General features: G+C 40.7%; 1 protein-coding gene across 1 annotated transcript; it reads left to right on the forward strand.

Annotated features, from left to right (window-relative positions):
* The first annotated feature begins 689 nt into the window (after window positions 1–689).
* Window positions 690–10,033, forward strand: RERGL (RERG like). Its single transcript, XM_082255578.1, has 5 exons — window positions 690–806; window positions 3,338–3,394; window positions 8,440–8,513; window positions 9,005–9,141; window positions 9,657–10,033. Exons 1-5 carry the CDS (start codon window positions 755–757, stop codon window positions 9,931–9,933), a joined length of 597 nt encoding a protein of 198 aa, XP_082111704.1. The 5' UTR covers window positions 690–754; the 3' UTR covers window positions 9,934–10,033.
* The last annotated feature ends 2,073 nt before the right edge of the window (window positions 10,034–12,106 follow it).

The raw sequence follows: 12,106 nt of genomic DNA on the forward strand, positions 1-12,106 counted from the left end.
TTAGTTCCTCCCATGCCTTGCTTGCAGTTGAACTTTGTGCTTTGTGCTGCCATCTACTGGTAAATCAATAGAAATGCCATAAAACGGAAATGTGTTTTTTTATGGGGTACCTGACATCCCTTACACATGCCTCTATTCAATAGCTGTTTGGGCCATTTGTTACCCTAGACAGGCTATTGCTACTACAAGACAAGCTAGGGGGGCTCATTCATACTCAGCTGCTTCTTAAGGGGTACCTCAATATCATATTTTCACACGTATTAAACAACAGGTCTTAATTTTGTATTTGTAATAATGCTTAAGATGTTTTGGGGTTGATTTACTAAAACTGGAAAGTGCAAAATCTAGTGCAGCTGTGCATAGAAACCAGTCAGCTTCCAGGTTTTATTGCCAAAGCCTAATAGAACAAGCTGAAGTTAGAAGCGGATTGGCTACCAAGCACAGCTTCACCAGATTCTGTGTGCTCCAGTTTTAATAAATCTCCTCCTTTGTGTTATAGTCACTGAAGAAACATTTCAATTTATAGAAATATCTTCTTCCTGTGTACAGTCTGAATACTCTGCAATGAATAGTGTAGGATTCCTGAAGGAGATTTGGGAGATTTAGAAGGCTCCTCGGACAGGATAGTGATGTCATTGCCGCTATTTATACATCTCCAGCTACAAAGCTTCCACAAAGCCAGAATGTTTTGTGACGGGGTTCATCAGACATCCAGTTTGGAGATCTGCAATGAGAGGGGGAAAACGATGAAAACATGAGCAACATTAAACTGACTGTCCTGGGCAGCCCTGGAGCTGGAAAATCTGGTAACTTTCTTAAATATTTTTTAAAGAAATATAGATGTGCAAGGTCTCATGTCAGGAAAGATGTGCTGCTTTTTTCATCCTTCTCTTAGTTATGAAGATGTTTGAAAGATGATCTGTCTTTGTTGTCTATAGCAGACAATCGGGGGCTATCTTACAAGTGATTGAGCAACAAGATTTAGCACGTCAAATAATCTAAAGTGTTAGGGAGAATAGATAATTTTTACTTTGATGGTGCTGTGTGTTAATTTTGGAACACAGTTGTACACAAAACTAAAGACAACTGTGAGCAGATAGTCAGGTTCCAGCACAGATTTGCAAACGAAAATAAATATCTCATTGGTCACCTTGGGAAATACTCAAGTATTTTAAAGGAGCAATAGCAGCCAGCTAGTCAAATATTCCACACTAATTTTCTGTGCAGACCAATTCCTAATATATGCTTGTATCTAGGGCTACTGCACACAAAAAAAGGAACTATCATTAACTACCTCAATACTGGGCACTTAAACCCCCTTCCTTCCCAGACCAATTTTCAGCTTTTAGCGCTGTTGCAATTTGAATGACAATTGCGCGGTCATGCAACACTGTACCTAAACCAAATTTGTGTCATTTTATCCCCACAAATAGAGCTTTCTTTTGGTGGTATTTGATAACCGTCAGGTTTTTTCTTTTTTGGTGCACAAATAAAAAAAGACTGAAAAGTTTGAAAAAAAAAAAAAGTTTTTTTGTTTAGGTTATAAAATTTTGTAAATAGATATGTTTTTTCCTGCAAAGATGAGCACTGATGATGCCGCACTGACAGGCACTGATGAGGAGACACTGATGGGGTGGCACTGATGGGGTGGCACTGATATGCAGCACTGATGGGCACTGATAGGTAGCACTGATATGCAGCACTGATGGGCACTGATATGTGGCACTGATAGATAGCACTGATATGCAGCATTGGTGGGCACTGATAGGCAGCGCTGATGGGCACTGATAGGCAGCACTGATGGGCACTGATTGGCGGCACTGAGAGGTGGCACTGTTGGGCGGCAATGATCGGCACTGATCGGCACTGATGGGGGGCACTGATCAGCACTGATGGGGGCACTGATGGGCACTGATAGGCGGCACTGGTGGGCAGTAATGGGCACTGGTGGGCGGCACTGATAGATGGCAATAACGGCACTGGTGGGCAGCACTGATAGATGGCATTGGTGGGCAACACTGATAGGGAGGGCACTGGGGGCTCTCTGAGCCCTGCTTGCCATCCCTGGTGGCCATGGTGGGCATCCCTGGTGGTCATGGGTGGGCATCCCTGGTGGCTTAGTGGCACCCCTCTCCCCCCAAGGCTGTACTGGTAATCAATCATCTGATTACCAGCACAGACCCCCCCTGTGATCAGTGAGTAATTAGAAATACTCACTGATCACCCCAGCAGCAGCACCGATCCTCTCCTCTTCTCCTCACTGACAGGATCTGTCAGGAGGAGAAGAGATCGAAGCCGTTACAACGGCTCTATTTACATTACATGACGGCTGTGATTGGACACAGCCGTCATGTGATCAGGAGGGCCAATCACAGGGCCCTCCTGCCGAATGATGTTGCTCTGTGTCCGAGGGACACAGGCACATCGAGATCGCGCCGCTGCGCGTGCCCGCGGCGGCGCGATCGCTCTCCTTCTGAAGGACGTTCCGGAACGTCCATTCAGAAGGACGAGACTCCCACCCGGCCGTATATTTACAATGGCCCGGGTGGGAGGTGGTTAAAGAAGACTTCCAGCTATGGATATTTTTGCATAGTTTAGTTGATTCATCTTGGACCAATGTAACTATGCTTATACCATACTTGTGGGTTAGTGATCTCTACTGGCTTCCGGGTCCCAAAAGAGGATGAGGTGTAAATCTTGAAGTCACCACCCAGCATCTCCACCACTTCCAATCAGAGAACACTTTACATTTATTGAGAGAATGCAAAATGAAGGCTAAACGGTGCTTGTTCTGAGCGGCCAACCTCCAGTATTCAGAATGCAGCAGGACAACTGCTTGGTACTGGACCCATCTACATATTTGCCAGTACACCATGAATCTTCAAGTAATGTCCAAACTCTTGGTGCCGGACCCAGAAGCTAGTGGAAATCACTGTAATAGAGATGTCTACTACCGTGATTTCCCACAGGAATGGTATATGCAGTTACATTGGTCCAAGCTAAACCAAAGTAAGAATGTAAAATATCCTTGTTCAAGGTTGCACTCCTTATCAATGATAAATCCTAAAAAGAGCTAAATGTCCTGTAGTCACAATATTAGGTTCCAAAATGCTCCATACTTTATTACATATAGACAACAAAAAGAAAACATCTAGCAGAAAAGTGTCACCCTCAGAGTTAGAGAAACCTCTTAATAAACAGTTCTTATAATGTCCTAGATATTCTCCTGTGAATCTCATTCAGGTCTATACACACAGAACATAGAACATGGCTTTGCTTGATTATCATTATTTGTCAGATGCTGGCTCATTTTCTTTTTTTGTCAATTTATATTCAGCTCTCATTGTTCGTTTCCTCACTGGAAGGTACATCAGTGAATATGCCTCAAACTCTGGTAAGAGAGACAACTGGCACCCTTTGTCTTATCAGCGGAGGATGGTATTTATTAAAAATACCCAAAGTATTAAGACTTACCTAGGACCAGGGTCAGAGTTAGCTTTGGGGTTGGGTAAGGGTTGGGGTAGGATTAGGGTTAAGGTTGGGCTAGGATTAGGGCTGGGATAAAATAAGGGTTAGATTTATTATCAAGTTTTTGGTTTAAGTTAGGGTCAGTATTAGCTTCAGGTTTAGAGTAAATGTCTGAATCAAATTGGGATTAAGATTAGGATTTGGGGCCAGGATTAGGTTACAGTCATTGCAAGGTTTAGTGTCAAATTTATGATAAGGTTAAAGGTTAGGGTTAGTTAGGTTTAGCATTAACATAATGGTAATGGCCAAAATTAGGGGTTAGGTTTAGAATAACGATTAGGGTTAAGACTGGTACACAAGGGGCCAAATATTGGCTGGTTCAACAGAAACTGGCTGACATTCGGCCCCTGTGTACAGCAGCCTCTCAGACAGAAGACGGTCTAACAACCAGCTTTTATCAAATAGGCATGTTGGAAAATCAGCATTCGATCCGCGCTTGCAGCCAATGACTGAAAGCTCTGATCACTGCGTTCTGGCGGGGGGGGGGGGGGTGGTCCCCCTTTCAGAACACAATAGCTCAGCAGGGGACATCATTGTACTAACATCATTTCTGTTAGTACAGCGATCAGTCCGTTTTTTTTAGTTCAGCCCACTGGGTTGAACGAAAAGAACTCCCTGCATGTACAAGGCTTTAGGGGTAATGTCACGATTAGGGTTAACCAGCATAAGAAAACTAGCTAAAACATGTATTGAATATCAAGTCAAGACATCTTTGTACAGAGTGGTGAGTGTGACTTCTCTAATCCAATCTGTAGGAACATCCATAATGGGTATACATTGCTAGAAATACTTTTCTCCCTGTGTTACTTCACAATAATACCCATGATAAATGCTTAAGGGTCCCCCTTAGGCTGTCAAGGTCTGATGAGTTGGATGCCACTGGCTAGTGAGGGTGCAAGCTGAGGAAAGGTCCTTCTACAACCAAAGCATACTGCAAAAATAGGAAGAGATAGCCCAGCCGTCACACACCTCACCGAGTGGTTAGCAGGTAAAAGCAGCCTCAGCTTGATTCATCTAGATCACAACTCCAACATGTTTCTACCTGTGGGTCAAAACATATTGGAGTTGTGATCTGGCTGAATCGAGCTGAGGCTGCTTATACCTGCTAACGACCTTGGCCGGGTGAGGATAGCAGCAGCCGGGCTATCTTTTCGTATTTTCACAACAATACCACTTGTACAAAATTGAACTGCTAGCACCAAAATTATGTAAATTATCTAAAAATTTTATTATAATAATGTGCCACAAATAAATAAAAATTAAAACTTCCTTACTTATACATTAATGTGTATCAACTATAACTTCAGTGCATCCAAAGAAATAGCATATTTCTAAACAGAACATGTGAATAAATATGCATAATTAACAAATAAATACATACCTTCAATAGTTGCACAGTGAATAAATAAACCATACAAGTTACTAAATACATCAAATACAAAATGCATAGTTCATAAACCAGCCTTACATCTTTCGTGACAGCAACATAAAAGCACTTTGGAAAATAATGTATTGGAGGTAATTGATATCTTGTAAGAGCTGTTCCCAGCTTGAAGGGAAGTGGCTATGATTGGAACTTCTATAATTTAAGGGGCACCCTTGAAGGTGAGAGTTTGTTCACAAGGGAATGGTGGTGGTTACAATAAAATCATTATTATACAAAGCTACAAAGTTACTATAAAGATCACAGAGCGTTGTTTGCACACAAACACTTATATAGTAGGCACTATATATATATATATATATATATATATTTATATATATATATATACTATATATATATATATATATATACATACACCGTGTGTATGTATATATATATATATACTGTATATATATATATATATATATATATATATATATATATATATATATATATATATATAAATATATATATATATACAGTATATTATTATTTTTTTGTAATTACAACTTTATGTTATCAGTATTCCGCAGGTCAGATTTATGAACTATGCACTATACACTCTGTATTTAATGAATTTAGCAACTCTTCATCACTGTGCACTACTAAATAATTTAATTAATTAATTTGTTTGTTATTAATGCATATTTATTAACATCTTGCATTTGGAAGTATGTTGTTTATTTTGTCGCACTTGTGTTATATTTGATGCACATTCACTTACAAGTTAGGAGGATTTATTTTTTAATTAATTTAGCATGACACATTGTTCTATACACATAACCAGAAATAAACTGAGAGCAAATTTACTTGAAGGTAACTCTTCCGCATTTTCAGGTTTGGGAGGAGAGGGGAAAGGGATCACACCCCTATTAATATTAATTATTGTTTGTTTCCTCATTGAGAAGATTACTCTTTACATTCTATACTGATGAAAGATGCAAGTTTTAAATAAGATGAGATAAAAACTCCTTAGCAGAGGCAAAGAAAGTAATGAAACCTGAGAGGAATGGATAGGGTTATAGGGTTAAAGTTAGTTTTAGGATAAGTAGGATAAGAGTGAGAGTTAGTTTGATAAGTATAAGGATCAGGAACAGGGTCAGAGTCAGGATAATAAATGTTATGGTTAGGCTGAGAATAAGTATTGAGATCAGGAATAGGTTCAAAGTTAAGATAAATAGGATCGGGATTAGGATAATACATATGAGTTAGGCACAGGATAAGTATTACGATCCGGAATAGGGTCAAAGTAAAAATAAGTATTAAATTGGACTCAAGATAAGTATAAGGATCAGGAACAGGAACAGGGTCAGAGTCAGGATGATAAATGTTATGGTTAGGCTCAGAATAAGTATTGAGATCAGGAATAGGTTCAAAGTTAAGATAAATAGGATCAGGATTAGGATAATACATATGAGTTAGGCACAGGATAAGTATTACGATCCGGAATAGGGTCAAAGTAAAAATAAGTATTAAATTGGACTCAAGATAAGTATAAGGATCAGGAACAGGAACAGGGTCAGAGTCAGGATGATAAATGTTATGGTTAGGCTCAGAATAAGTATTGAGATCAGGAATAGGTTCAAAGTTAAGATAAATAGGATCAGGATTAGGATAATACATATGAGTTAGGCACAGGATAAGTATTACGATCCGGAATAGGGTCAAAGTAAAAATAAGTATTAAATTGGACTCAAGATAAGTATAAGGATCAGAAAAAGGGTCAGAGTTAAGATGAATAAGATCAGCATTAGGGTTAGAGTTAGGATAATAATTGTTATGCTCTGGAATAAGCATTAAGATCAGGAATAGGGTCATAATTAGGAAAATACATATAAGTTAGGCACAGGATAACTATTAAGATCTGGAAAAGGGTCAGAGTAAAGGAGCTAAGAATTAAAGTTAGAGTCAAGATAAGTATTAGGATCAGGAAAAGGGTCAGAGTTAGGATGAGAAGTATTAGTGTTACGCTTAGGATAAGTATTGGAGTCAAGATAAGTAGAATCAGGAATAGGGTCAAAATTAGGATGAGAAATATTAGTGTTATGCTTAGGATAAATATTAGGCCTTATGCACACTGGAGTGTATAAAAAAAGCCAGTAACGTTAGCTGTAGAAAGCTGTAGTTGTAGAGTAAGTTTTTCTGAGTTTTTGCAGTAGCATTTTTCAGCGTTTTTTTTTACATTTTTGCAATAGCAATTTTCAGCGTTTTTTTGCCATTTTTTTAGCTGTAGTTTTTTTTTTTTTTAGCAAAACTAGACTTCCATAAAAGCCTATAGCTCAAAAATGCTGATAAACACAGAATAGCCACGTTTTTCAGCTTTTATCAGAGTTAGAGCGTTTTTACAGCTGAAAAAATCCTCTCAAAACCCACTAGTTCTGGGGGGGGGGGGGGGGGTTTCCAGCCAGAAAACACCCCTGCCAAAAACTGCTGATAACAGCCTATGTGTGTATGGACACATAGGATGACATGCTGGGGAGTTTACTGGCTGTAGAAAAAAATGGCTGATACCAAAATCAGCAGCTGTAAAAACATCCAGTGTGCATGAGGCCATAGATTCAAGTGATTTGCAATCTGCGTTAGCATTGCTCTGGGTTTAGCCTGCATCTTATCATGTTCAATCATTTCCTCGAAGCAGGGCCACCATCAGGGGGGGACAGCCCATACACATGTAGGGCAACGAGTTGTTTCTGCTGTAGTTACTAGAAGTTGCTAAAGTAGGGTGGCTGCAGAGTAAGCCAATGCAGCCAAAGGGATGTCTCTTTGCTGGATTGGGATGTCTCTTTGCTGAATATATGAGGATGTCTCTGCTGGATATAGAAGTCTCTTTGCTGGATTGAGATGTCTCTTTGCTGAATATATGGGGATGTCTCTGCTGGATATAGAAGTCTATTTGCTGGATTGAGATGTCTCTTTGCTGAATATATGGGGATGTCTCTTTGCTGAATATATGGGGCTGTCTCTTTGCTGGATTGGGATATCTTTTTGCTGAATATATGTGGATGTCTTTTTTGCTGGATTGGGATGTCTCTTTGATGAATATATGGGGATGACTCTTTGATGAATATTTGGAAAAGCCTGTTTGCTGGATTGGGATGTATATTTGTTGGATTGGGATGTCTCTTTGCTGAATATATGGAGATGTCACTTTGCTGGATTGGGCTATCTCTTTGCTGAATGTATGGGGCCATCTCTTTTCTGAATCGGGATGTCTCTTTGCTGAATATACTGTATAGGGAATGTATCATTGCTGGATTAGATTCATTTTCATCTATTAAGTTGTAAGAGTGTTAAAATAAAAGTGGGTGCACTGAAGGACACAGCAGGATGCCTAGTGGCTTGATTTGGCGGAACAGTCAGTGGATGGGCCCTGGGAATGTTGGTGGTCAGGCCTGGAGGGGCCCAGGCCTAAAGCAAAATTTCTGATGGCTGCCCTGCCTTGAAGTAGCAGGTTGTAACTAGATTGTGATCATCTGGTTCTGTTTTAGAATGTGCATACACCAAACAGATGAATGTGGATGGGAGGGTGACCAGCCTGGAGATACATGACCCCTGCTCACAGGTAATATAAAGAGATATCCAAACACATCTGTGTTATTAGATACAACTACTATGTAAGTGCTCTGTGGAGCTCTTGTTGTGCACATTATTATCAGCCACAGCGCTTTTCACAGGGTATACTGGGGGCTCCTTTCACTGTCTAAATTGCCATACAGTCTCTTTGTTCTTGTAAGTTTATATTTAGTGTTATACAATCACAGTGCATTTACTAATTACTAATGTTCACTACAAGCTGTCACTAACTCATCACATGCTCTGTCAGAAAGGGATGGTGAAATTACCACAGTATCACAAAGCGGGGTGCATGTGGCAAGCGGGATCAGTTTTAAACTCTGTTGTTAACCAGGGTCACAGTTAGAAATCAAAACTGGAAGTGATAGGAACAGATTAAGGTATCAGGGTTAGTTTCCCGCTGGTTCTTGAAAATACATTACAGTACCATGATGCATGATAGTAGTTAATTCCAGTCTGTCTTTTCATATGAATAAAAAGAAGCTGCCGATGTGCGAAGAACTAAGCCGGGCAGACGGTTTCCTGATTGTGTACGACATCAGCCGAAGATCGTCCTTTGTCTTCGCCAAGACTATAATCTGCAGACTGCGCGAGGCCAATGTCAGGATGTGTAAGAGGTAATGAGAAAGTGGGACAAGGAAATATTCCCAGACCAGAGTCTATCTGGATGTCTATCAGATTGTTGAGGCAAAAACTGAGCACCAAGAATGTCCATGAGCAAACTCATTTGTTTTCTTATCCAAAATTATTTTTCTGCGTGATGCTGGCAATAGTTATTCATCAGTGTGCTAACCAAATCTGTCACTCACCTCTAATGATCAATCTTGTTTTGTGATGTTTTTCATTACACTTATAATGCCGCATTATCACCATAGTTTTAAATCTGGCTGGAGCTCAGCTTTAAACTGACAAAATCTTCATGTATACCTGAGAAGATAATGAATTCCCTTTAAATAAGCCCATATATGCTCTTCGTAGTGAGCCCAAATGTATATGAGGCCTTCATAATATATGTCTGGACACAATATTTACAAAGCCTTTTATATGTACATGTCTTGGGCTATGCTGTCTGTGCTTGGAGTCTCTCCACCATAATGTGGTTTCTCTGATGTTGTCATGTTTGTCATTGCAGAGACACGGAGGCAGGGCTCTTCTTAATCGGTAACAAGCAGGACCTTTGCCACATGCGGGAGGTGCCCCAGGAGGAGGGGCAAAAGGTGGCCTTAGAGCATCACTGTCACTATTATGAACTCTCTGCAGCTGAACAATGTCAGGAGGTCAATGCCATGTTTACTGCTATCGTCAGAAATATCATCTTACAGAACAAAATAAAAGATAAGAGGCGGCCAAGTGGCTCCATGGCCAAACTGATCAGCAACGTATTTGGGAAGAGACGCAAATCAGTCTGAGCAGTTTTCATGTCATTTAATAGTAGAAAATAGTATTGATTATTGCTCCACCCTTCTATCCCACCACTGACTCTGAACAGCTGGAAAGACTCTACTGTATAATTAACCACTTTAAGACCAGAGGATTTGGCTGCTCAATGACCAGGCCCTATTTTGCGATTCGGCACTGCGTGACTTTAATGGACAATTGTGCAGTCGCGCGACGCTGTACCTAAACGAAATTGACGTCCTTTTTTCCCCACAAACAAAGCTATCTTTTGGTGGTATTTGATCACCTGAGCAATTTTTATTTTTTGCGCTATAACCAAAAAATAGCGACAATTTTGAAAAAATAACAATATTTTTCACATTCTTTTATATGAAATTCTCAAACAAAAAATGTAAAAATCTAAATTTTTTAACATTTTAGGCCAATTTGTTTTCTGCTACATATTTTTGGTAAAACAATTCGCAATAAGCATAATTTGATTGGTTTGTGCAAAAGTTATTGCGTTTACTAACTACAGGAAAGATTTATGTCATTTTTATTGTTTTTTACTAGTAATGGCGGCGATCTGCAATTTTTTGCAGGACTGCGACATTGCGGCGGACAGATCAGACCCCTAACTGACATTTTTGACACTTTTGGGGGTACCAGTGACATTACTACAGTAATCAGTGCTAAAAATATGCACTGTTACTGTAAAAATGACACTGGCAGGGAAGGGGTTAACATTACTGATGATCAAGGGGTTAAATGTGACCATAGGAGCGTGATTCTAACTGTGGGGGGGCGTGGCTTGTGAAGTCATCACAGAGACATGTGATCCTATATAGAAGGATCACATGACATCTGTGATCACTTCAGGGAGAAATACGGACGGCTGTGTTTACATCAGCCGTCTGTCCTTCTCTCTCAGCTGTGGGAGATTGTGAGTGCCCGCTGGCCATCGAAGCCGCCTGCCACATGCGCTAGCTTCCCAGCTGACGAGCGGGGGCGGGAGCACGCCTCCGGCGGCGCTCAAGCGCCCCTTAGCTCCTCCCAGGCGAGGGCCTTACATGTACGGGACTTTGCCTGGGAGAGCCAGACTGCCACCATACAACTGCAGCGTGCGTTTGGCAAGTGGTTAAAGCGTAACTCCACTTTTGTTGAGAAAAAAACATTCCCCTCTGGGTGATCTATTTACATCACACGGATTGTAACAAACTTTGTTGCAGATTCCTACCTTTTGTTATTCTGAAGAAACCCATTTTTGTTCCTCTGTCCTCCCATGCTGAGTGGGTCTATTGGGAGTGGTTTTATAATTATCAACCAGCTGTGGCAGTTGCAGGGCACTTATGAGAAACTGTGCTGGGCCTGCATCCCTTTAGATGTGTTCCTATTGGAAGTATCTCACCAAAATGACATTTTTGTTGCAGGGGATGCCAGAAATCTGACTTGTATCTTAGGTAGACTTCTGGGAAAAGTGTTGAGCCAATCACACAAGCAGGAAATTATGTTTATGGGGGGTGGTAAGTACACATTCTGTATACAGAACAGCTCCAGGTAGCCATATTGCATTGCATTTTCAGAAAATTACAACAGCTGCAGATTGAAAAGGAAATTTAATTTTTAATAACATTCAATTACAAAATGATTTGTGTCCCAATTGTATACGCTATATTGTTTTTACTTTATTTGCTATTTTTTTCCCCATGAAAGTGGAGTTACCCTTTAAGTGATTATAAATCCTTGTAAATAGCCTTCATGGGAAAAAAAATAGTCACTATTTACTGCAGCTTAACCGTCCCAGGTGTTCTGTCCCATAGTCGCTGCACAGCGCCAGACTCCCTCGGGGTTGCAGCTGCACTCCAGTGTCGGTCAGTATCCTGCAGGGCAGTTTAGTCAGTCTTACTTGGAAGTCACCACCGTACGCAGCCTTGGTACTCGCCATAGCACCCGTCATCTTGCTGTTCTCTCCTCATAGTTTCTCCTCAGCCACACCTGGATATGGTACCGTTACTCTGCCCCTCTCTCCGGGTTGACTGATCTCGGGCATGTGCCCGCCCGCCCACTCCTCTCAGTAAGCTGACTTACACACACTCTCTTCTCCTGTTGGGCAGGCCCTCCAAACACTCTCTTTCTTGCGCTTCAGCTTAACCCTCTCTGTGCTGCTCACCCCACTTACAGCATCAGTTTCATATGTTACACTGG

Source organism: Pelophylax lessonae, assembly GCF_965119305.1.
Source record: "Pelophylax lessonae genome assembly, chromosome: 4".
NCBI lineage: Eukaryota > Metazoa > Chordata > Amphibia > Anura > Ranidae > Pelophylax > Pelophylax lessonae.

Coding starts and splice junctions, on each gene's coding strand:
- RERGL (XM_082255578.1), top strand. CDS start 755: ATGAGCAACATTAAACTGACTGTCCTGGGCAGCCCTGGAGCTGGAAAA. Junction 3,395..8,439: donor TGAATATGCCTCAAACTCTG/GTAAGAGAGACA, acceptor GTTCTGTTTTAG/AATGTGCATACACCAAACAG. Junction 9,142..9,656: donor AATGTCAGGATGTGTAAGAG/GTAATGAGAAAG, acceptor TTGTCATTGCAG/AGACACGGAGGCAGGGCTCT.